Genomic DNA, 27,585 nt, shown 5'->3' with positions numbered 1-27,585 from the left:
ATCCACTAAGTATGTACAACTAAGTTACAATTTAACCACAAGTTTTTCATGTGGCAAGCTGCTGATATATCCAAGTCAGTCTGGGAGTGGTCCTAATTGCTCAGTTAGCAAGGTCAGTGCTACACAATGCCCCAAGATTGAACCTCAGCTTCTGCTGAGTTAGAAACAGCCCAAGTATTCCCCAAAAGAAATAAGTAAAACAATGTTTGTCATAGCAAGCCACCAAGGATGAAATTGGGCTTCGAGAAAAGCAAAAAAAGACCACAACAAATTGGCAGCTTGCCAGATCTGGCTTTCTATTTAAATAAACAGAACACTGCAAAATGTCAATGTCATCAAGAAAGAAACTTTCAATGCTGCAAAAACAATTCAAAAAAGGGGGATAGGGAAAGGAAGGGCATTAGAAGAGAAATGTAGGTTAAGCACACTATCCTTTCATCCCTGAGATGGAGGTTAATTCCATACTAATGAGACTTTGTTCCTGAGCTACAAGTGTCCTACGTTAAATCAGAACAAGCAGTCTCATTGGGTAGGAGCTTGCATCGCAAACCGCCCTCCCACCCAAGTTTGTCACTCCACCTACTCAGATCCTTTCCTAAATCTCAATGCCAACCAGTGGGTTACAGTTATGGATTTAAGTGCAAATTCTGTCAAATCCAACATTCATTATTGCCAACTCACAAAGCTATCCAGTTTACAAAACAGCTCATTTGCAAGTAGGAAATGTATGCCCGTGCTGCCCCTGACCAACTATGTCCTCCTGCAAATTCTATGCTTGCACATTTTTAATTATTTAACTATTCCTCCCACAGTAGCCAAGACAAAGATTGTACAAGACTGAGTGAAAGCCAAGAGTGAAGGAGCAGCTGAGGCAGCTGCAGCCATTTTAAGGCGTGAGATTCACCAGTAGTATCTAAGCACCTGTTTACTGGCTAAGACACCCCTTGTGTCTTATACCAAGGTCCAATGTGTGCATTACCCATCAGAGTCCACATTTGCCAAACAAGTGCTGGTGTTGCTAGAATTAGTATGCAAATCCAAATTTTAATCGTAAAAGAGGACAAAGTTTTCAAGACAAGAAACTATAAATATATGACAGCAACTTCCCATCCACAATGTTGATCAACTGAACTCGTCACTTTACAATAAGATTCTCAAGCAAGCACAAGAATGGCTTCAGGTCAATCAGTCTAATCAGGTTATCGGTAATAGCAGATGGAAATGCAACAGATCAAGTGTCAGTTTGGACGACTTGATCACAAGTACATTTTGCTCCACCTCTTTCCAACCCATGGGCATTGCGATATATTTATAATTGCGCCAACTGCTTATCAACTACCCAGAGGCTGGGGATTAAATTAGATCTGCTCAAACTAATAATTGGGGATGAAAACAAATCGTTTCAAGGGTATCACAATATCAGTAGTGCTAATTAATCACAAATTATTCTAGATTCAGGTTACACCAGTATTCTTACGCATAACTGACCATTGACCAAATATCAATGCCCAAGCACCATCCAAGTCAGGAACCCTTCAGGTGCAGATGAGTAAAATGTAGCTGGGAAATTACAAGGAGTGGTTCAATTTTTAAGAAAAAAAATAGAGGCATGGTCCCATAATCTCTTAAAAAGGTTAATACACAGGAACCAAACCAATTAAGTCAGGAAGTTATTTACATTTCGATTTAAAAATCACATGGTAGATGCTTTTACAATTTTGGACGACGACAAGCACCCAAATAAGTGGCAAAATCTGTAATTCTTTCTTACCTCCCTGCCAGTAAATGCTGGAGATGAAGTCAGTTAAAAGTTTCAAAACTCAGATTGATACTCGTGCCTAACAGTGGGACTCAGGAATTCGCTACCAGAGTTGGTGGTGGAGGCAGAGACTGTAAACTCTTTTAAAAGGTACTGTTGCTTAACAGCGCCAGGGACGCAGGTTCAATTCCCGGCCCTGGGTCACTGTCTGTGCAGAGTCTGCACGTTATCCCCATATTTACGTGGGTTTCCTCCGGGTGCTCCGGTTTTCTCCCAAATGTTCCAAAAGACATGCTCGTCAGGTGAATTGGACATTGTGAATTCACCCCCAGTGTACCCAAACAGGCGGCGGAGTGTGGCGACAAGGGAATTTTCACAGTAACTTCATTGCAGTGTTAATGTAAGCTTACTTGTGACACTAATGAAGATTATCTGCACCTTAAATGCTCTAAACTACAGGGCTATGGATCAAGTGCAAGAAGGTGAGATTAGAAAGGGCACTGGGTGTCCTCAGGCTAGTATGGACACGATGGGCCAAATTACCTCCTTGTGTACTGTAACTGTTCTATGATTCTATGAAAAGGCTAGCAAAGAGCAACGGTTACACAGAAGGGGGTAGAAGTGTGGAACACTTTACCACAAGCATAGGAACATGGAAATATTTACGTATCAGGAGACTGTCATTTGGTCCAATGTGTCCCTGCCAACCGAGAAAAAGCAAATGTGTTCTAAACCCACCTTCCAGCACCTGGTCCATAGCCTTGTAGGTTATGGCACTAGTGGATATCCAATGGTTTTTCTCTGTTTTTCTTCGATGAGGGCTTCTGCTTCTGCCATCCTTTCAGCCAGTGAGTTCCAGACTCGGACCATAATAATAATATAATAATCTTTATTATCCTCAAGTAGGCTTACATTAACACTGCAATGAAGTTACTGTGAAAAGCCCCTAATCGCCACATTCCGGCGCCTGTTTGGGTACACAGAGGGAAAATTCAGAATGTCCAATTCACCTAACAACACGTCTTTCGGGACTGGTGGGAGGAAACCGGAGCATCCGGAGGAAACCCACGCAGACACAGGGAGAACGTTCAGAATCCACACAGGCAGTGACCCAATCCGGGAATCGAAGCTGGGACCCTGGAGCTGAGGGGCAACAGTGCTAACCACTGTGCTATTGTGACCACACTGAGGATTATTCCTCAATTCCCCACTGAACCTACAATCAATTATTTTGTCTATACTCCCTAGTTATGGACTTCTCTGCGAATGGAAATAGTCCATCCTACACACACAATTTAGGCACCTTATAATTTTATCCACCTCAATAATTTTTTCCCTTGGTTGGCTCCTCTTCAGCCTTCTCCACTGTTCCAACTAAAGCAATCCCAGCCTATTTAATCTTTCCTTACAGTTAAAATTGCCCCAAACTGGCAACATTTTTTGTACCTCTCTAGTGAGATCATATTCTTCGTATAATGTGTTGTTCAGAACTTTACACAACACTCTAGCTGTGGTCTAACTATCTTTTATACAGTTCTAGCATAACAGCCCTGTTCCTCATTTTCAAGATATACAGTCAGAAAATTTGTCAAAATACATTACACAATGTCAAATGTGAACAGTTATGTAAGACGCAATACAATTCAATTTCTTTCAATGCAGTCCTTGGCACTGAGCTGCCTCACTACTCTGAAATTTAAAATATACATTTACATTGTATGTAATTCATATATATTCTGATGCCTCCACCCAAGAGGTAAGTCCAGTGGTATACTATGGCCTTAACAGTGGCCTGCCTTCACTGAGTCGTTTCCTCAAGCTAACTGCACCTATCTGCATGTAGTCTTGGATTTTGGAATGCGCCAATCTGCTACACTCAGTCACAGTCAACTCTTTGCAATGGAAGCCAATAAATATCCAATGGCACCATTGTAACAGAACCTCAAGAGGTATTCCTATCCCTAAACGAACCTCAATTAACATAATTCATATGTTGGAACATCGTTTAAGCAACACATGAATCATAAAATAAAAACATCAACATGGGGGTGTCACATGATGTGAGTGCAGGAGCGGCTGCGTTTTCCCGAGCTCTGCTCACCTTTTAATCCTTTGTTAGTAAATCAGACCAGAGTCCAACATTTGTTAGGATACCGGACAATAATAATAATCTAATAATCTTTATTATTATCACAAGTAGGCTTACATTAACACTGCAATGAAGTTACCGTGAAAATCCCCTAGTCGCCACACTCCGGCGCCTGTTCGGGTACACTGAGGGAGAATTCAGAATGTTCAATTCACCTAACAACACGTATTTCGGGGACAAACCATTTTTTTTTTAAATTTATAAAACGGTGAGGAAAGGGTACTTCACCCTAGGAGGGATGACTGACCAATAGGTATATTTTATGTTATAACAAAAGTTAATTTAAACACAGAATTTATCAAAGAAATTGGCTCTACAATATTAATAATAATAATATTTATTGTCACAAGTAGGCTTACATTAAAATTACAATGAAGTTACTGTGAAAAGCCCCTAGTCACCACATTCCGGCACCTGTTCAGGTACACTGAGGGAGAATTCGGAATGTCCAATTCACCTCACAGCACATTTTCCGGGACTTGTGGGAGGAAACCGGAGCACCCGGAGGAAACCCACGCAGACACAGGGAGAACGAGCAGACTCCACACAGACGGTGACCCAAGCCAGGAATCGAACCTGGGACCCTGGAGCTGTGAAGCAACACTGTGCTACCGTGCCACCCATCAGTTAAACAGTTCTTAAGCACAAGGAAAAACTTAAACTTACTATCTATGCCTGCTACTAACTCCAATTAAGCAACCCGTGCAGATAAAATGCCACCTATAAATAAGATTACTTACTTTGGGTGTCAAGGTGGCGCAGTGGTTAGCATTGCTGCCTACGGCACTGAGAACCTGGGTTCGATCCCAGCGCCGGGTCGCTGTCTGGGTGGAGTTTGCGCATTCTCCCCGTGTCTGCATGGGTTTCACCCCCACAACCCAAAGATGTGCAACAGTAGGTGGATTGGCCACACTAAATTGCCCCTTAATTGGAAAAAAATAATTGGGTACTCTAAATTTATAAAACCAAAAAAAAAAAATTACTTGCTTAGTTGTGTAGAGACTTTTGGAGACACCCTTTCGGGAGCAGAACCAGTATACTTCTGCTCAACCCAGCAGCATTTGGCAAAACTGCTGTTCAACTTAAAATCCTTCTTGTCAGTTTCTCATCCTATGGTAAACAGCAAAACTACTGACAGATCTGGTTCCTCCCATTAATTACATCATCTGAATCCCATTAACATGCCATATGACCTTAGCTAGGATGAAACACAAGCACTCAAAATTATCTATTCTCCAGGGGATTTCCAGCAGCGATCATAACAATGCTCCAACTATCAGGGACTGGTTTAACTCAGTGGGCTAGACAGCTGATTTGTGATGCAGAACAAGGCCAGCAACGCGAGTTCAATTCCCGTACCAGCTGAGAATTTTGAATTCTCTGTGTACCCGAACAGGCGCCAGAATGTGGCGACTAGGGGCTTTTCACAGTAACTTCACTGCAGTGTTAATGTAAGCCTACTTGTGACACGAAAGATGATTTATTTTAATTCATCTTGCAGAACATAGAGCCAAGTAAATGGTTAGATTCAATCATGACTGCACCTTCTACGACGTCTTAATTACAGCTTTAGCAGACAGTCTAGATATGCCTTTACCTACGTTCTTTAATAATAGTACTGCAAACATATACCTAAATGCAGGCGTTTAAAACCCTTACTGCAACAGATATAAAATACAACATATATATTTTATACACCAACCAATTTCTTACACTAATCACACCTATCTTTTATCCTGGTGTACATTGCAATATGATCCTGATTGGAATTTTGCAATAAGCAGCCGAGTTAAATTGTAAGGAATTCTCGTGAGATGGTCGGAGTTGGTGGGGTGGAGTCCAGCTTGCAGCTTACTGATGAGGGGGTCCATGCCTCGATGGTGCACTGCGCATTGGGATAATGGCCACCTCAAGGGGACCGTGATCTTGGCTCGGTGTTGCAGATCTTTGGTGCTCACCCTTGAGGAACCGTGAATTGTTTTTGGGAGAATGGTGGAGGTTCAAGAGAGAATCAGTGTATTTGATAGAGTTCAGATGCACCATCGAAAACATTATTTCTGGTTGTATCACAGTTTGGTATGGTCCCTGCTCCGCCCAAGACCACAGGAAACTACAAAAGGTTGTGAATGTAGCCCAGTCCATCACGCAAACCAGCCTCCCATCCATTGACTGTCTATAATTCCCGCTGCCTCGGAAAGGCAACGAGCATAATTAATGACCCCACGCACCCCGGACATACTCTCTTCCACCTTCTTCCGTCACAAAAAAGATGCAACGGTTTGAGGTCACATACCAACCGACTCAAGAACAGCTTCTTCCCTTCTGCCATCAGACTTTTGAATGGACCTACCTCGTATTAAGTTGATCTTTTCTCTACACCCTAGTTATGACTGTAACATTACATTCTGTAGTCTCTCCTTCCTTCCCTTCCTATGTACGGTAGGCGTTGTCTGTACAGCATGCAAGAAAAAATACTTTTCACTGTATACTAATACATGTGACAATAATAAATCAAATCAAAACAAATAGTTTCTCTGGTAAGCATTAGGTGATCCTGTCTTGGGTTTGGCCTTTGAGCAACACAGGTTATTATCCTGCGGTTCTTCAATAATCCTGGACGTTACTCCCTTATGATTATGCGCTCGACTATTTGTTGTCTTTTCTCCTGCAAGGGTGTGTCAGGAGTGAGCACAAGGGCGGAGGTTGCCTGTTATCCTGTACTATCAAAAACCATATTGTTGATTATGTGGTGTGTGCACAGTTTCATTCCTTTATATTTTCTTGTGCAGTTACCCTTGCGGTTATGGGAAGAGTGTATTTTGGACAACCCTTATCTCATTGATAGTGAAGATGAGTGGAACCATGGCATGGTGGTTATGGAATTGGGTGGCAGGGTGGTTATGGAATGGGGTGGTAGGGTGGTTATGGAATGGGGTGGTAGGGTTAATTAAATCCTCACAGATTGAGAATAGCGCCCCCAGTTAGAGCTAATCGTATCGGGTTTTTATTTGTTTTTTGTTATTTTGAATTAAGAATCCCTTATTGCACTGTGAAGAGCGAGTCCCTCCCAGGACACCTAATTGTTGGGTGTTTTGGCAATTCTTCTCTTTGGTAATGGTGCCTCCCCAGTTGGGGCTGGCGTAATCTTATTTTTAAAATAACAGTGGGGGAAGTGAACAACCCTGGGTGCGGATGAACAGATGCAGTACTGACTGGGGCATGGGCTTTGTGGTGTGCTGGAGGTCGTAGGGGTGCTGACTTGTATGTGTGCCAGAATATGCCGTGCTAGGCCGGTGTCCCATTGCCCCTGGATCTGGGGATGTCCCTTCTCAAAGCACTTACTAGAGACATCCTGAGAGGACTCTTCTGTGCACAGGGCCCTGGGGTGGAACAGAGTTAATTGTATAGAATGATGTCGGACGTACCAACCGACTCAAGAACAGCTTCTTCCCTACCGCCATCAGACTTTTGAATGGACCTACTTCATATTAAGTTGATCTTTTCTCTACACCTTGCTATAACTGTAACATTATATTCTGCAGTCTCTCCTTCCTTCCCTATGTATGGTATGCATTGTTTGTACAGCATGCAAGAAACAATACATTTCATTGTATACTAATACATGTGACAATAATAAATCAAATCAAAAATGTTGGTTCTGTACCGGGCCTGAGACTGGGATAATGTTGCATTTTGAGGTATATGTAACATCCTTTTGAAACTGGGGTTCTCGCAATTTTCTTTTTATGGGTGGGCATAAAGAGTCCGTGATTGAATTCTACAAGGGTATAGACGGGTCTGGTATCAGAGGGAAGGAGGTTGCGATGAGTCAATGGTGCTTCTGGCACTGCTGGAGTTGAAGGAGACTTATACTGGTCCATGTCCAACCATGGCATGAAATATTCATCCTGAACTCTTGTGGTAATTGCGAGCAATCGCCATGTGGGAAGGTGTGCAACCTTTTACCATGTTTTCATGACTTTAACCTGCATCTCCTTTATTCTCTGGTGGGGCCCTAGAGGTATCAAGTTATGTTTAATAATTATATTGGCCCACTTGCACTGCTGTTATCCTGCTCCCCTCTGTATTCAAGTATTTTGAGCCTTCATTTTTTCTAGCGGTGCTATATCATTCCTGTGGTTTTGTTGCATTGTTCGTTAAAATGTAAAACTTCAATAAATATAATTTTAAACATTAGCATAGATCTGACAGCAATCATAATGTTACAATATTTCTTACTCATTTCTTCTTTGTTCTTAAAGGCAAAGATGACCTTGCTCATCATCTGGAATGTTCAGTAGGGTTCAAGTTTAGAAAGGTGCCAAGGTGACTCCAAGGTTGATTTACACCTCAAGGTTCTGCTGCAAATGGGATAGGATACTGGAGACAACTGAGTTTTGGATGAATTACCGACTCAGGGTTTCCTCTCCTGAATTGTACTTGCTTTCGAAGGAGGAGGCGGTACTGTTTTTTTTATTTGGTTACGCCATGTGCAGCAATCCTGGCCTAGCCACCCCAGAGTCAAGCTCTCCATAGAGGATTTTCTTTGGTGAATAAGCATCAGGCATTCTGGCAAGTGTCAGGCATTCTGGCAGCCCAATCCTGCCATCAGAACTTCAGAAGTTTCCAAAAGGCAGCTCAAGTGAAAGGTCATGGCATGAGACAGGTACACCGTCTCACATGCAGAGAACAAGGTGGACAGGGCTATTGCTTTACAGACTTTCAGTTTCATAGGCAGAGTTGTGCTTCTTCAGCAGCCTGGAACTGAAAGAGATACTTACCTTCTAGATAGCAGCAGTCGGTGGGTTTGTTTGGAAGATGCTGTCGAAGGTGCCTTGGTGAGTTCCTACAGTACATCTTGTAGATGGTACACACAGCTGTCATTCTGTCAACGGTAGAGGGAGTGAATGTTTATGGATGGAGTGCCAATCCAGAAGGCCTGCTTTGCCCTGAATGATTCTGGACTGTTGTGACCCACACTCACCCAGGCAAGTGGAGAGCATCCCATCACACTCTTTACTTGTGCCTTATAAATGGTGGACATGCTTTGGGGAGTCAGGAGGAGAGTTGCCCGCTGCAGGAATATTAGTTTCTGACATGCTCTTGTAGTCACAATATTTAAATGGCTAATCCAGTTTTGTTTTGAGTCAATGGCAGCCCCCAGGATGTTAATAGTGGAGGATTCAGTGGTGGTAATGCCATTGATTGTCATGGGGCAGTTGTTACATTCTCTCATGTTGGAGATGGTCATTTCCTGGCACTTGCCACTTGTCAGTCCAAGCCTGGGTATTGTCCATGTCTTGCTGCATTTGAACATGGACTGCTTCAGTAGCTGAGGAATCACGAATGGTGAACACTGCTCAATCATCAGTGAACATCCCCACTTCTGACCTAATTATGGAAGTAAGGTCATTGATGAAGCAGCTGAAGATGGATGGGCCTAAGACATTACCCTGAGGAACTCCTGCAGTGATGTCCTGAAAATGAGGTGACGGACCTCCAACAGCCACAACAATCTTCCTTTGTCCCAGGTATGGCCCCAACCAGAGTGTTTTCCTCCCGATTCTCACTGACTTCAGTTTTGCTAGAGCTCCACAATGCCATAGCTGTCAAATGCTGCCTTGATGACAAGGGCAGTCACTCTCACATCACCTCTGGAGTTCAGCTCTTTTTTTCCATGTTTGAATTAAGACTGTAATGAGGTCAAGAGCTGAAGGAGTTGAGTGTTCCTGGTAGAACCTAAACTGAGCATCAGTGAACAGGCTATTGCTAACCAAGTGACACGTATCAGCCTTGTGGAGAATGCCTTCCATCAGATCGAGAGTAGACCAATGGGGTGGTAATTGGCCGGATTGCAATTGCCCTGCTTTTTGCATACAGGATATACCTGGGCAATTTTTCATACTGGCGGATAGATGCCAATTTTGTAATAATAATAATAATAATAACAATAATAATAACAACAACAACAACAACAGCTTTGTTCTGCATGACAAGCCAGCTGTTTAGCCCACTGTGCTAAACCCTTAAAGGGTGTAGGTGCACTAGAGCAGCCCGGCTAGGGGCACGGCAAGTTTTGGAGCACAGGTCTTCAGTACTATTTCCGGAAATTGTCCAGGATCATAGCCTTTGCAGAATCCACTGCCTTCAGCCGTTTCTTGATATCACGTGGAGTGAATCGAACTGGTTGAAGACTGGCATCTCTGATATGTGGATCTCCCGGAGTGGGCCGAGATGACCATCCACTCTGGCTGAAGATTGTTGCATATGCTTTAGCCTCATCTTCAGCACGAGGGGCTGGTTTAGCTCACTGGGCTAAATACTTGGGGTCCCTCGGCGACATCAACCAATACATTACCCTTGTACACTAACAACATCCAATTCAACCTCAACACTGCTTCTCTTGACACCTCCACTGCCTCCAAAGATAGATGGCTTGTCCAAAGTCCAGTACTGGTTTAACAATCCAATCCAATTAAATTGTGGGAAAGCTGAAACCATCGTCTTCCGCTACTGCCACTAACCACCAACTCCATCCCTCTCCTGGCAACTGTCAAGAGGTTGAACAAGACTGTTCACAAAATGCGTTCCCTATTTGACCCCAAGATTGGTACATATATAATCAAAAACGGCGAGTTTTATTATCTCCAGGATACTGCCCGGGTCTGCTACACCTGCTGCCGAAACCCTCATCTATGCCCATTATGACATGACTAGTTTAACACACTCTTGGCCAGCCTATCTTCCATATGCTCCGCCTAAACTGTACTGTTCATATCCTAACACACAAGTTCCATTCACCCATCACTCCTCTATTCATTGACCTGTATTGACTCTGACTAAACAGTTCCCCGATTTTAAGATTCTCATCCTTGTTGTCAAATCCCCTTGTGGCCGTTTCCCTTCCCATCTCTGTAATCCCCTCTAGCTATACAACCCTGCCAGATATTTGTGCGCCTCCAATTCTGGCCCTGAGCACTCCCTATTTCACTCATTCTATTATTGGTGGCCATGCCTTCAACATTGAGGCCTAATTTTGGAATTAATTCCTTCCCCAAAGCTCCCTGCTTCTCAGTCCCCTTCCTCCTTTAAGGTGTGCCGTAAAATATACCTAGATGCCCAAGCTTTTGGTCACCTGCTTCAGTATCTCCTTATATGGTTCAGTATCTGCTCTTGTGAAATGGCTTGCGGGTTTTTAACTATGTTATAGGTCGTATATAAATGCAAAATGTTATATGACATTTTTGGTGTTTAATACAGTAGAATGAAATATTTTGTGCCTGTGGTGAATTATATAAATCAGCAAGAAAAGGCCTTCAAGATATATTTTAATTCAGAACCTGAGGTGTTGAAATTCCTTTCTGCCTATGTGGGTTAGCATTCTTTGTATTATTTCTTTAGCCTCACATTCTACGCAAACAATTAGACATTTAGAAAAAAAAAAGACTTAACATTTCCCTGAGACTTCAGAGTAGAAACTTCAGACTATCAAATGCACCCATTTTTCACCAGGAAAAATGCTCAGGATAGTAACTGCCTTCCGAATTCCCCATTAAACATCCTCTTCTGCAACAGCCTTCTGGAACCTCGAGTTCATAGGAAACAAATGGTTTAGAGGAGTTGTGACGCCAGCAGTCATCAATGATATTTACCTTTCTGTCAAAAAAGCTGCGGTATAGCAAATAGGGAGATCAACGAGAAACAAAATCGGACAATGACAACAACCTGCATGCCTCAATACGGCATCATTACGTTCAGGTACTAACCAGAGGATCAACTTACAAGCTGAGTTAGGAAGAACCTGAAACTATATTTAACTAATCACCAAAACTTGTTCCACTTCTATCATGGAAAAATTTGGTCATATAGCTGCACATCTGCAGAGTAACTTGAGTCACAAAAATCAAATCAAAACAAATGCACATACAAATGAAGGTCTATACAGGTCAGGAATGCTACTGGCTTCACCCTCAGGCTGTGTGGCTAGGGCAAAGGCAGTAACAAAAAAATTGCAGATGTAACCCACATGCACCAGTAGCTGCTACATACATGGAGCTTGATGTCCAGCAGCTGCAGGCACACATGGAAACACCATCAGCTCCCACTCTCTCACATTCCAAAGGAGTTATGGTGCACCAGCTTTGTGGTGTTTGATTTACACAATTGTACCTATTTTCATGTTAATGTTGCACCACTAAAATGGAGTTGAAATTTTTAGATTTGAAGAGTGAACATAGGAACCAGGATCGAGTAAGCAATTCAGCCCTTCGAGCCTGCTCGGCCATTCAATCAGATCAGAGCTGATCTCTTCCTGGTCTCAAATCCACCTCCCCACCTTTTGCCCATATTCCTTTTCCCACGTTTATCAAAAATACATCGATCTCTTTCTTCAAACCATTTAAAGACTCAGATTCTACTGCACTATAGGGCAGAGAGTTCCACAAATTCAACACCCTCTGAAGTAGTTCCTTCTCATCTCAGTTCTAAATCTACCGCCTCTCAACCTCTATCCATGACCTTCATTCTAGATTGCCCCACAAGGGGGACATTTGATCTACATTTACTTTATCAATCCCTTTTAGTATTTTATACACCTCAATCAGATCCCTGCTCATCCTTCTAAACTCCAGCGAGTATAAGCCCAAGCTGTTTAATCTCTCCTCACACGTCATCCCCGGAATCAATCTGGTGAATCTCCAATGCCACCATATCCTTCTTCAAATAAGGAGACCAAAACTGAACACAATACTCCAGTTGCGGTCTCACCAACACTCGATACAATTGCAACAACACTTCTCTACTTTTATACTCCAGTCCTTTGGCATAAACGCTGGCATTCCATTTCCCTTTTTAATTACATAATGTACCGGCATGCCGACTTTCTGCGATTCACAAACAAAGACACCCAGATCCCTCTGCCCAGACACATTTTGAATCTGCTTTCCATTTAGATAATAATTTACCGTTCTATTTTTATGCCAAAATGGATAGCCTCACACTTATGTACAATAAACTCCATCTGCCAAATTTCCGGTCAATCTCCTAGCCTATCTATATCCGTCTGGAAAATCTTCATCTCCTCTTTACTGCCTGCTTTCCCATCTATTTTAGGATCATCCACAAATTTTGCTATATTACACTCTGTCCCTGCCTGCAGATCCTTTATATAAATTGTAAACAGTTGAGGTCCGAGGACTGAACCCTGCGGCACCCCGCTAGTAACTGCCTAATTAAACTATATTCCTGGCTGCTACCAATAAAACATACTGCCACAGCTGTAGCCAGAAGACCAACATCAAGATCTCTACGTTTTGCATGTGTGCCATGGATAATGTATTACACCAAGTCTGTGAATATGCACAATAGCAAGACCACAGGTACAGCCAGTTTATCAAATGCATCAACCTCAGTTAAGTGTTACATTATGGCATACATCTCTCAGATTTAGGCTCTACTGTAACAGAAAGTAGTATCAGATTTCTGTTGTCATTGCAAGCAATTATTGCAAGATAATGGGACAGCAGCAAATCGAACAGTGAGGAGGGTAGAATATGTCTTAATGACATTGGGGTAGGAAACTGACATTCCCACTAATGGCACTGTTAACCTTTGGCATGCATATCATTGTTGGGCAAGACCCAAACCCAAGTTGGCTGTAATGGAAGAAGATGACATTTGACTTCAAAACATCAACCTAATGTTTGAATTAACATTCAAGCACAAAAACTATTGAATGTGAATAAATCAATAGTACCTCTTTTCCTTTACGTATTAACACCACTTTCATTCATAAACAATAGTGTCCACTGGTTTAGCAAGGGCTGGTTTAGCTCAGTGGGCTAGACAGCTGGTTTGTAATGCAGAACAAGGCCAGCAGCGCGGGTTCAATTCCCGTACAGCTTACCTGACCCGAACAGGCGCCGGAATGTGGCGACTAGGGGGTTTTCACAGTAACTTCATACTTGTGACAATAAAAGATTATTACAATCCAATCACAAGGTATTTGAGAGATTAATAAAAACGGAATGCTGGTCCAAAGGAGGTGGTATTGGTAAGGGGCAACCAAAAGCTGGACCGAAGAAGGGTTAGAAAGAGTCTTGTCCAATTAAAGGGCAATTTAACGTAGCCAATCCACCAACCTGCACATCTTTATTGTCGGGGTGAGACCAACGCAGAAACGGGGAGAATGTACAAACTCCACACGGACAGTGACCCGGGGCCGGGATCGAATCCGGTCCTCAGTGCCATGAGGCAGCAGTGCTAACCACTGCGCCGCCGTGCCGCTCCTTAGAAAGAAAGTCTTAAAGGACGAGTGGGGAGATGGTAGATCAGAGGAGTTTAAAGGAAGGAATTCCACTAGTCTGGACCGAGATAGCTGACGGCAATTGCAAATAGATAGTAAGAGAAAGGAACCATGAATCAAGAGACCTGAATCAGAGGAATGGAGAGGGAGGATTGCAGGGCTCGATAAGTATTTGGGTAATAGGGGCCTGGTCACAAATGGATCTAAACATAAGATCCAGTATTTTAAATGTCAGATGTTGGGAAAGCTGGAAAAACAGAAATCGCCAAAGGAGTATAGGTGAGCCAGATTTGAAGTATGACACAGGCAGAGTTTTGGAAAAGTTAAATTTTAAGAGTTTGCCCTAGTCAGCGGAGCATACATCCCGTAAAAATGCATTTTAAATAACTCCCAGGCACAGCTGCCACATGGCTGGCTACAAGTCAAATCAAAAACTGAGCCTAAGTCTCCACACTAGTCACCCCAACCTCAGTATCTTACCTGACGCCCAGTTTCCAACCCCATATTCTCTTTGTTACTGCCTTCTTGCAGCAACCAAAAATGCCTACTAAAAGACCACCAAACCTCCAGTAATCAATTTCAGAAAGTCCCAAGTTTTTTGAATAGTGATCATTGAAGGAGGTTTTATGCAATATTAAAAAATCCTAAACTGACAATCCTACAGGTTTTATGCTAGAGAAGAGAACTTAAATGCCATTAAATCACGAAAATGGGGCCGTTACAAAAGAGCCCTAAAAGGTTATTATAAATTTAACTTTCAATCAATTCAAGTGGTTATAAATCTGAAAAGATTACTTCTGATGCAGACCAGAGATTATCAAGAACTCTTGTGTGACTATAATCACAATACGGACAGACTGGATAAGATTGTCTGTACCAAGAAATATGAGTCAAATTCCTAGGGGATTCAGAACAAGCATTACATCACAACTCAATAGCAAAAATAAAAGCAATTACAAAAAAAATGCATTAACTGCAAATAAGAACTCTTTGCTTCGATCTACACTGGTTGCATTTGTTAGATGCACCTCATCAACAGCTTATTGTTTTGGCAAAGTTGATCAGTGAACAAAGCATGGTAACGATTTTAGTAGTTACACCTACAAAATCAATTAACACAACAGGTGGATAACAAACTCTCAAGAACTTCTAAATGACATGACAATCTCAGAGAGAGAACCCAGTCAACAGTAACTGAGTTACATCTTTTAACACATTCCTAAATTAAATTTTTGGTTGTCCAAAATACATGCAATCTTTCATTCATTAACAATTCAAAAGCTTCGGCGTTATGACACCTGAACTTATAACTCGATAATTTGCCCTTATCATGTTTATTTTTTAAAGAACATGCAAACAAACCCACTGTGTCAGCAGCTGACCTATGAAAGTACGAGAGTCAACGTTTATACTTTACTCAGCAAACGCAATGCAGCGACTATAATTGGCTTTAGCGGCTAAGGTTTCCAGGAAGGAAGATGGAAGTGTTCTCTTCATAATAATCTTTATTGTCACAAGTAGGCTTACATTCATACTGCAAAGAAGTTACTGTGAAAATCCCCTAGTTGCCTGTTCGGGTACACTGAGGGAGAATTCAGAATGTCCAATTCACCTAACAAGCACGTCTTTTGGGACTCGTGGGAGGAAACCGGAGTACCCGGAGGAAGCCCACGCAGACACAGGGAGAATGTGCAGACTCCGCACAGATAGTGACCCAAGGCAAGGGTCCCTGGCGCTGTAGTGCAACAGTGCTAGCCATTATGCAACTGCGCTGCCCTCATTCATTTGGTTCTCATTCATGTGGTGTGAACGTTCTGCTTTAGAAACATTATATATGGAAATTGAGAAAGGAAAGAATCAATTCAGTTCAAATGTCTCTTTCCCACAGTCACATAACCTGTCAAAGCTTACAATACCATTTCAAAATGATGATTCACACTAATGATTCCAAGCTATTCATAGTCATGGCATTGGGAAATGCTTTCAATTGCTTCCCAATAACCTACACTCCTGGTCTTACTTGTAGGACTATTAACAGAGGCTGGGCTAGGATTTGGGTGAGGTGAGAGAATAATTAAGTGATAAATCACTCCATGTGGGAAAAGAAAAATGTATATATAATTCTAGGCAAACTATTTAAATCAATCAAAGTGTATTACAAGCCTTTAACACAAGACATTAAAAAACACCAGAAACCATCAAGGGCAAAGCAGTGAAGATCAACCCAACAAGATTCTATTGTTGCTGTACTCACTGCAACCAAATTAAAGATGATGGGTTGGAGGAGGGAATAGAATAATTTTAGTATTAAGTACCCCTTGCACCTATGCAATTCAAGATATATAACCCAAATACCCTTTACAATACAAGGCTTTAGTTCCAACAACTTGCAGCAGAATGTTAATTATCTGTGCTCCAATTATTTCCCAAGATTTTCATGGGGCAAAGCGTCATGCAACATCTCATCTCACTGGTGTTAGAGGATTGAACAATCTACTTCCTCTCTGGCATAGCAACCTCACAGTCAAAGATATTTATGCTATTTTGAAGCTACTTTTTAGTACCTAAACTTCAGGACTCATCATGTGGGTGAGAAAAAAAAATCTGGATTTTTATTACATCTGGTTGAAGGGGCGAGGGAGACGCATGACCTAGGGTTCCTAAAAGAATCAGAACGGTTGCAGCACAGGATGACGACATTTGGCCTGTTGTGTCTGTGCTGGCCCTCCGAGGGAGCAGTTCATCTCATCCCACTCCACTGCCTTTGCTCTGCAATTCTTTTCCTTTTCACAATGATCCAATTCCCTTTTACAGCCTCTACCCTCCACCACACACTACTCCAGATTCTATCCATTCACTGCATGAAAATGTTTTTCCGTGGAGTTTAACCTGTATTTAAGCAGACATAACTGCCATTGATGTTACTGAAAACAAGGGCTACTTCAAAGTTGGCAATATTTCCTATTCGGTTTTGTGCAACTTCCAATGTGCAAGCAGCTTCCAAATTAAGTCAGTTTTCACTCAGTTTCTTTCTTATCCTGGAGCTGTCCTGCGAGAAGTTCCAGTGAACCACCCAAGTATTTCCTGCTATTATCTCCCTTCCTTACAAGTGTTTCAGTTTTCTCCTTGAAACTTATTTCACAGCCTTTGCATCATTTTTTATATATAAAAAACAGGTTACCTTTGTTGCATTTTGCTGTCTTTGGTTTCCACATATCTGCTTGTAAATAGTAACTATTTAGCAGGTTTTTTTGTTTCATTCATATTCATCAAGGTGCCCCTTATTCCCTCACAAAATCCCTCATGTAAAATATAATTTTTCCAAGCCCCCCCCCCCCCCCCCCACAACACCACTGTCCCTTTGCTTTCCAAACTAATTATACCCGAGGTGGACTACCTTGTTCTCACCATATTTTTCTGCTTTCCTATCTTAGTTTCCAAAGCTTCCACTCCCTTCAATAACCCAAAAGTCCAAACCTCTCCTCTAGCTGCCTTCTGAACACTCCAATGATGCATGATCCTTTTAGTAGAATGCCTTGTGACATCTTCGCATTCTGTATTATACCAAGTAACAGCCCTTGGCATAAGATGGCGCCGGAGCGAGGCGACTCTCTGCTCTCCCCAACAGATCCACTTTTAACCTAACTTATACTCATTCTAACACTCATTCTAACCTTTTAAAAATTAATTCTAAAGCTAACATTATTACTAACCTCTCTCTTTTATATCTTGTTGCCCTATTATGTATTCACATGTATTTTCTTGAATTTTGTTTAATTCCCTTTTCTTCCATGTACTGAATGATCTGTTGAGCTGCTTGCAGAAAAATACTTTTCACTGTACCTCGGTACACGTGACAATAAACAAATCCAATCCAATCCAATAATAAGTTTAAACTCTTTGTGAGCACAGCATTCACACCTTTCATTATTAGAAACCACCAAACTCTTCCAAATGCAATAGGGGAATAAAGTGCATAAGTCTAGTTTGATCTTATGAAGCTGCTAAAGACCATTCACATCATAATGGCATTGGCGTCTACACCTACAGAATCCCTCTGGTCTGTCAAACAGACATTAAATGCCCATTTGGGCTAGCTGTTCCTATTATTGCCAAGTGTTCCCCTTCCAGCCTTCTTTAAGAAGTTAGTTTGGGGTTAATCCCTCTATTTGACAGATATCGTCTTACATAGAATTTACAGTGCAGAAGGAGGCCATTCGGCCCATCGAGTCTGCACCGGCTCCTGGAAAAGCACCCTACCCAAGGTTAACACCTCCACCCTATCCCCATAACCCAGTAACCCCACCCAACACGAAGGGCAATTTTGGACACTAAGGGAAATTTATCATGGCCAATCCACCTAACCCGCACATCTTTGGACTGTGGGAGGAAACCGGAGCACCCGGAGGAAACCCACGCACACACGGGGAGGATGTGCAGAGTCCGCACAGACAGTGACCCAAGCCGGAATCAAACCTGGGACCCTGGAGCTGTGAAGCGATTGTGCTATCCACAATGCTACCGTGCTGCCCCAACTTGACTGCCCGACACTGGGGCTACTCAATTTTGTCTGCAGATCTTTGAACTTCCTTGCTGGAGTCTTTTCTTTCATAATCGATGATGCCTTTCAACATTTGACTGAGATATGCCATTTTGTCAAGGGAGCATTAAGGCATGTTTACTCCACACTATTATAGATTTAATGCATTACTTCACTGACCTTGGCAGTCTTTTTTCTGCCAAATTGCGGCTGCATTGTTACTTGTAATTTGTTCCTTGTTGCTACCCTCTTGAACACTATAATTTCTGAATCAATAGTAAAATAAATGTTGATTGAGCAATAAATGTATTTCCTTTGGAGTGTATCCCGGTGTCTTATTTTTGCCCTTTGGGCCCATACAGATCCATCTAGTCATGCCGTTCACAGCAAGACATCAATTGTACCCCCAATCATCATGCAGACTGATCCTGGATTCTATTTGGAGCCACTCTTAAATGCACAACTGGTGTCAGCACAAGACATATTGGTCCTAAAGGAGAGCCAATACAGCAGGTCCTGTGGTTCTTCCCAATTAGTCAACTAGCCATAGCAGTGAGCAACTGACCCTCATCAGCCAGAAATATCTAAAGATTGTCACCCAATTGCTGCTAGCTCTCTTTTGGCTTGGGCAGTGTTAAATGCGCTAGAATTAGGCATGGGAGTAGAAATAGCTATGATTATTTGGTTGTTATCGGCCTCACCCGCTAATCACAGTATACACAGATCTCAGGTGAAAACAGAATCAAGCAGGGCTACCAAGCCACCATGGTTAAATAGACTGCCGGGATTTTGATCAAAGATACGTCAATGAAAATCAGGAATGGCAGTCACGCTGAGCAATTATTCTGCAATCATATTTAGAGCACTGGAGGAGGGTAGCATGTCAGGCATTCCATGCAAATTAATATTGAATTGGGCAGGAATGAAGAAACTATTTGCACTGAAGAGTGACAACCTCCCACCCAGACCAGATAGCTTCCATCCCAGAAGTCAGTGAGGAAAGTGAAAGATTATAGTTCGGGCATCTACAAATTTCTCTCAATTAGAGGACTGTTGTAGATTGGAAAATTGGGCTTGTGCATGTCATTTTGCTATTTTTAAAAAGTGAGGGGCAATTATAGACAAGTTAGTCCAACATGCTGTTGGTAAATTGTTAGTCTAATTAAGGTAAAGGTGGCTGAACACCTTGAAGATTTTCAGCTGTTCAGAGGGCGAGCTTGCATAGATTTGTAAGAGGGTAGGTTATGCCTGGCAAACCTGATTGAAATTTTTTGATGAGGTGACTAAAGTAGCGGACAGAAGAATGCTTCTTCTTCTGTTCTTTACCCAAGGGCAGGTCTGAACCACAGTACCATAATCTCCATCATAGGTCAGGCCAGGAGGCAAATCCACCCCAGTAGAACAGGTATCAAACTCAGTGCTGTTGGTACCAATCAAATCTACACCGGCTATCCAGCCAACTGAATCAAATAGCTCAAGGAGTCGTACCAATTAGAAGCAGTAGGCCACTCGGTCGCTCAAGCTTGTTCCGTCATTTAATAAGATCATGACCGATCAGTTCGTAACTTCAACCCCACATACCTGTCTATGGATAACCTGTCAGCCTCTTGTTAACCAAGAATCTATCTAGCTCTCCCTTAAAAATATTCAAAAACTCTGCTCTGCCTTCTGAGGAGTTCTAGAGGCTCATGATCTTGAGAAAAAAAACTCTCCTCAATCGCTGTCTTAATTGAGCGACCCCTTATTTCTAAACAGTGACCCCCTAGTTCTGGAAGCGAGATATCCTCTCCACATTCACCCTGTCAATATCCCTCAGGGTCTTAAGTTTTCAATCAAGTCACCTCTTACTCTTCTAAACTCTAGTGGATACAAACCTAACCTCTTCGACCTTTCCTCATAAGACAACCCGCACATTCCTGGTATCAGGCTAGCAAACCTTCTCTGAACTGCTTCCAACACATTTATATATTTCCTTAAATAAAGGAACGAATACTGTACACAGTACTCCAGATGTGGTCATCTGGCTAATGCTGAAGAGTCAGAGTTGATGTGGCAATATGCACTTTTATATGCATGTTGTAGCCTAGATATTAATGGGAGGTGCTCCAATTTCTTATCACCACATGGCTGACCAGGAATCTCTCCTGCTTTTACTTCTCATATATTTCTTTAAATTTCATAGAATGTGGACAACACTGGCTAGACAAATATTTATTGCCCATCCCAAATTGCCCTCGAGAAGGTGGTGGTCAGCTGCCTTTTTGATCCACTGTAATCCAGATGTTGTAGGTGCACCCACAACTACTGTTCGGAAGGGAAGGCTTACGAGTTAATACTCGACCAGTCTGGCCACATTATAAAAGCACCTTCTTTGGTCAGAGTCCAGAAGTGGGAATTGAACCCGGAATTTCTGTCTCAGAAGCAAATACACTACTCACTGTGTCACAAGACCACCTAGGATTACACTTTCTGGATTCCGAGAAGACATTCAGTAATATCTCTCATATGAAACTGCTAACGTTAAAGCTCTGAATTGAAGGCAATTTCTTGTCCTTGTTAGAAAATTGGCTGAGCGACTGGAAATGGGGAATAGAGATATTAGGCAGATACTTGGGCGGCACAATAGGACAATGGTTAGCATTGTTGCTTCACAGCACCAGGGTCCCAGGTTCGATACCCGGCTTGGGTCACTGTCTTTGTCCGGAGTCTGCATGTTCTCCCTGTGTCTGTGTGAATTTCCTCTAGGAGCTCCGGTTTCCTTCCACAAGTCCTAAAAGATGTGCTGTTAGGTAATTTGGACATTCTAAATTCTCCCTGTGTACCCGAACAGGTGCCAGAATGTGGCAACTAAGGGATTTTCACAGTAACTTCATTGCACTGTTAATAAAAGCCTACTTGTGACAATAATAAAGATTACTATTATTACTCCTATTGGTAAGATGTGACAAGCAGTCAGCTTTGACAAAGGGTCATCTGGACTAGAAACGTTAGCTCTTTTCTCCCCTACAGATGCTGCCAGACCCGCTGATATTTTCCAGCATTTTCTCTTTGGTGACAAGCAGTGACCTGGAATGATCTGTGTTGGGGTCTCAACTGTTCACCATATTCATTAAAAATTTAGACGAGGGAATAAAAATATATCCAAATTTGCTGATAACCCAAAAATAGGCGGCATTTTAAAAAACAGAATTACAAATGAGATATTGATAATTTAAGTGAATGGCCGAAACAAAGGTAAATAGATTTCAATATAGGCAAATGCAAGGTCGAGGCTAATGAAATGTTGGCCTTTATATCTACAGGAATAGAATACAATAAAGGAGAAGTAATGTTTTAATGATACAAAGCCCTGGTCACGCCACAGTTGTAAACAGTTCTGGGCACCGCACTGACCTCGGGAGGAAATGTGGCTTAGGTTTACAAGAATGATACCTGGACTGCAAGGGTTAAATTGCAAGGAGAGATTACACAAACTATGGCCATATTCCCTAGAATTTGGAAAGTTAAGTACAAAAGTTTCCAAGATATTGGGAACAGAGGGTAGATTGAGGGGAACTATTTCTCCTGGTTGCTGAGACTAAGACTAGAGGATACGGCGTAAAAAAGTCAGACCTTCCAGGAATGAAATTTGGAAAGACTTCCACACACACGCACCCACGCTCGCACGCACGCACGCACACACGGCTACTAGGATTTTGGAACTCTCCTGCACAAATGGAAATCTACACTGGTCAATCAAAAATGTGAAATCTAATTGATAAATTTTTGTTAACCAAAAGGGAATGGTAAGTATGTGAAATGCATTCACAGGTGAGCCACAATGTCACTGAATGGTGGCAGAAAACGAAGGCTAAATGGGCTCCTGATCATATTTTCCGAAAACTCATACACAAGGAATAGCCACTTAGGCAATGTACTGGGTGTCACAAGTAGCTGCGGGAACATGTATTAACAAGGACGGAGGGGGAAGGGGGAAGAAAGTTAACGGAGATAAAGCAGCGGGGTAAAATTGGTCTTCGGCAAGGATAAACATGGAGTTGTTTTTTAAAAAGGCACAGGTTGGAAAATGGGCTGCCAATACACTATCACACTTTTTGTGGTCCAGCCCAAGAAAACACACCCAGCACATCTTCCTGAGGCTCAAATACAAAGTAAAATTAGACATTACCCCTAGAAGGCAAGGGATTTTACAATTATAATTCTGAGAATGGAAAAGGCGATTGGCTTGTCTTCGGTCTTTAATGGGACCTGGGTGCCACTGACAAAGCCAAAATTTATTTCACGTGACAGTTAAGAGTCAACCACATTGCTGCGGATCTGGAGTCACATGTAAGCCAGACCAAGCAAGGATGGCAGACTTCCTTCCCTAAAAGGCATTAGTGAACAGATCAGTTTTTAACCAGATAATGGCCAACAGACGGATATGAGCACGGTCTGGGCAACAACATACCAAACCGACATTACGCAAAAAAAATCTAATAATAATAAAGAATAATCTTTGTCACAAGTAGGCTTACATTAATACTGCGATTACGTTACTGTGAAAAGCCATAAGTTGCCACATTCCGGCACCTGTTCGGGCACACAGGAGGGAGAATTCGGAAATGTCCAAATTACTTAACAGCACATCTTCCAGGACTTGTGGAAGGAAACCGGAGCACCCGGAGGAAACCCACACAGACACGGGGAGAATGTGCAGACTCTGCACAGACAGTGACCCAAGCCGGGAATCGAACCTGGGACCCTGGCGCTGTGAAGCAACAGTGCTAACCACTTTGCTACCATGCCACCCATAACCGGAGCAGCCGGAGGAAACCCGCGCAGACACAGGGCGAACGTGCAGACACTACACAGACAGTGACGCAAGCCGGGAATCAAACCTGGGACCCTGGAGCTGTGAAGCAACAGTTCTAACCACTGTGCTACTAACTGCAAGGCTTTATGACAGCCTAAAACCCAGCCACACGGTGAGTCTCATGCTACTGCTCAAGTGTTGTTGAGGTAGACATACATGATTGAGATGTGGTAATAGGTGAAGTCAATCAAGTGTTTTCCTCTTCATCTCACACCTCAAAATATATAAACACGTAGCTTTGTAATTCATTTGTTGCTATGTAAATTATGCTGGCTGGTCCAATCCTCAATTAACGGTTGCAATTAAGAAAGTCTGTCACGGCAAAGAAAATCTTGTCACAAAGAGAATTTTTCTGATCCTCTTTGTACCACATGGCAGGAAGATTTGTGTTTTATCCGCAAGCTTACGACACTAGACTTGGATTGTAACATCAGCTGACAGGAAAAGAATGCTTTACTACAAAGTAACACTCTCACGGAGTTATGTTCATGTACATTTATTGTAAGGACAAACGATACTCCATCAGTACATTTGCAGACTTTACTACAGGAGCAGGTTCCAGTTACATGAGATCATTCAAATATTTGAATGGAAACTTCATTCTAATCCTTTTAGAAATTTAGTTTCCTGATGCTTTCCTGGACAGGATTTCAGATTTATCAATCTGTAATGATTCTTACATGTGGGTGCAGTAAGACATTACGCTTAGCCTTTACTGGATTTTATTAATCTTTGACAAACATTTATACTTCCCCCCCCACCCCCACCAAAGCTGACAAAAGTAGTAGTGTTGAAAATGTATTAATAGGTATCAATCTCCTAATTGATGCAACCAGCACGGAACAAAATATAGCACATTCAATAAAACAAAACCTGCCTCCTAAATTACTTGGAATGGCAGGGGTACTAATTTAAAAACTGACTAGTTTAAATATACACTATTCCTGCCAATTTCAAAAATCAAGTGATAGGCATATATTATATTACAGATAAATACAACCCCTTCCCCCCCAAACAGCCAATTTATCCCCAGCAGCTACCTGGAAGGGAAAGCAGATCTAAGGAATCAAGATAGAAAGCAAACTGCTCTCCTGGCTGGAATTTGCAAACTCGCTCTGCGCCTCCATTAAAGGATATTAAAGAAACGAAAGACTCGGTGCTGGGCAGACGGCCAAGAATCCAACAACAATTAAAACAGTTTTCCTTCATTCGCCACCACCACTGCAGTGGCTGATATTAAAGTAAACTCAAGGCCTGGAAGGTCAGGCTCTTCTCGACCGACTGGACTCCCAACTTTTTTCTGCACATCAAAACTTTTTTTTTTAAATATATACACACACACACATACGAAACCTCACCTACGGGCGGCAAAAGAGAACTTTGTACACAGTTGTATAGAAGGAAAAAAAGTCAACGAAAACCTGGGGGGAGGGGAGGAACCAAAAGAAAACTGGACTTCTCTCTCAACCCCCCAAAAAAAAATGTTTTCTCCCTCTACCCCACATTTACTTAAAAAGAAACTTTCTTAATTTACAGGACAAACATAAAGCAAACACGAAAAGAACGAAAAATGGGGAAGAAAACGTTGAGGGAAATATTAACTTTTTAAAAAAAACTTGTTGGGTTTGGCTGTTGATCCAGTTGCAAAGTTGGGGGGGGGGGGGAAAGAGTCAGGCCCAGGAAGGAGGGTTTTTGGGAGATGGGGGGGGGGGGGGGGGGAAAGGCAACGAAACGAAGGCAACTATAGAGGTTTCTATAGGAATATGTTTTTTTTAATATATCTATAAAAGAAATAAACAAGTGGCAAGTGTGAATGAAGTGAGGCAATGTGTCCTCTGCCCCTCTCTCTCTTGCCCTCAGACTTCCTTCTGTGCCTCCCTCCCCTCTTTCTCGGCGTCGGCCTCTCCTCTCTCTCTCTCTCCTTCCCTTCTCTCTCCCCTCTCACACTCCCTCCCTCACACTCACTCACTCTCTCCCTCACACAGGCGAAGCCTCTGTTACCTGGACTGGATCCGCCGCCATCTTGGCCTCCCTCTCTCCTCCGGATCCGCCGCCGACAACGTCGCCCCGAATCCCGATTTTTCCTTCTCCTCACTCAAGAGCGATCGAAACCGGGGAGGAGGAGGAGGAGGACCGTCTGCTCGTTTGCTGGCGGCCAACCCTGTGTTTGGATCGGGTTTTAAAAGGCCAGAGAGCGCGGCGGCCGCCGCCGCCTCAGCGCATCCTCTCCCCCCATCCCGGCGGCGGCTGACAACAAACCCCCCTCCTCACCTCACATTAAACACCCAGAGGGAGGAGGAGGGATCGGGGTTGTTTTAACCAAAAAAAAAGAGAAGTGTCAACTGGCCATTGACTTCCAATTCCTCGCTTTGTGACCTCCCAAACTCGCGCGAAAAGTTTTCTTTGGGGTTTTTCTTTTAATTGTCCCGTCCCGTCTTGCTTTCTCTCTGGGTGTAAGTGTGTGTGTGTCTCGCTCTCTCTCTCTTTTTTTAATTAATGCCCTCCCACCCCCGTCCCGGGAGGATGGGCGCAAACCGAGTGTGTTTTTTTTTAAACTGAAGCCTCCGCCCTCTGAGGAGAGCCCGCCTGCTCCCTCTCTGCCTTAACTAACCCATCATGTGATTGCCTCTTCCCAACGCTTTTCTACAAACCACCCAGCTATCCCTCTCTATGTCTATCTCTCCTGTGTTTGTTTACCCCCTCCCCTTTCCCTTTCCTTCAAAACTTCTCTACCCTCTTCCCTTGTTGGTTCCTTGTGAAATGTTGACTGTGCCAACCCCAACAAAAGCTGGGCAAACTTCTGCCACTTTGCGACACAAACTATATTGTTTCTTTCTTTTGACCTCTCCAAACTTCCTTTTTCCTCTCTCCGGCTTGGACCCAAGAGTCACCCCACCCCGGACTGGAAACGCCCAGCTCCCTCCCTCTCTCCGACAGATGCTGCCAGACCTGCCGACATTGTCCAGTATTTTCTGTTTTCGGTCCATTTTTCTCTTTCCCTCCCAAGGTAGCGCAGTGGTTAGCACTGTTGCTTCACAGTGCCAGGGTCCCGGGTTTGATTCCCGGCCTGGGTCGCTGTCTGTCAGGAGTCTGCACGTTCTCCCCGTGTGTGTGTGGGTTTCCTCCGGGCGCTCCGGTTTCCTCCCACATGTCCCAAAAGACGTGCTGTTAGGTGAATTGGACATTCTGAATTCTCCCTCTGTGTACCCGAACAGGCGCCGGAATGTGGTGACTCGGGGATTTTCACAGTAACTTCATTGCAGTCTTAATGTAAGCCTACTTGTGACAATAATGAAGATTATTTATCATTAATTGGCTTGTGTGTTTGTGCAGCGCCTTTCGGCGGCCATTTAAACTTTACAGCCAATGTTGGGGAACAATCTGGATGCAGCAAGCTCCCGCAGACAGCAATTATTGAGCAGGAAACCTGTATCCCCTCCGATGTAGATTGAGGGATAAGTATTGGCTGGGTCACTGTTATCTTCAAAAATACTACCATGCCATCAGCGCGCCCTTCGAATTTTGTTTTTTTGTGGGTAACTGATTTTTGTAAGTGTGGAGGCCCTTTAAAGTTTTTGCACATATCCAAGTTAGCTAAACAGGGCAGCCTCTGTGCAGCCTGCACAAGAACTCAAAGAACTTTCCACTTGCTGAACAGCGTGGGATCTTTTCAGTCCACCTGAAAGGACCAACAGGAACTCAGTTTAACATCTCACATGAAAGATGACACCTCATACTCCCTCACTACTGAACTGTGTGTCAACCTTGATTCTTGTATGGATGTCCTGGAGTGGGACTTGAACCCATAACATTCTGGCTCAAAAAAGTTTAGAGTACTATCAAATAAATTGCAGTTAACACAAATAATTTTGAGAGAGTTATACGATCATTTTTACTATGCCAATTGAAATTAAATGAAAATCGCTTATTGTCACAAGTAGGCTTCAAATGAAGTTACTGCGAAAAGCCCCTAGTCGCC

The 27,585-nt window shown here is 42.8% G+C and overlaps 1 protein-coding gene across 3 annotated transcripts in view; it reads right to left on the bottom strand.

Annotated features, from left to right (window-relative positions):
- Positions 1–26,177, bottom strand: part of zgc:153916 (serine/threonine-protein kinase N2) — a 138,654-nt gene extending 112,477 nt beyond the window's left edge. For 2 of the 3 annotated variants that reach the window (XM_038793776.1, XM_038793777.1), the window contains exon 1: positions 25,608–26,177. In XM_038793776.1, coding sequence (XP_038649704.1) covers positions 25,608–25,628 — 21 coding nt within the window. In that variant the 5' untranslated portion in view covers positions 25,629–26,177. Of the gene's footprint in view, positions 1–1,771; positions 1,850–25,607 lie in introns of those variants that run through there. The other variant, XM_038793778.1, reaches the window with a different exon arrangement.
- Positions 26,178–27,585: the final 1,408 nt, after the last annotated feature.

The sequence above is a fragment of the Scyliorhinus canicula genome, chromosome 4 (genome assembly GCF_902713615.1).
Source record: "Scyliorhinus canicula chromosome 4, sScyCan1.1, whole genome shotgun sequence".
Taxonomy (NCBI): Eukaryota; Metazoa; Chordata; class Chondrichthyes; order Carcharhiniformes; family Scyliorhinidae; genus Scyliorhinus; species Scyliorhinus canicula.
This window is presented reverse-complemented; position numbering and strand designations above follow the sequence as displayed.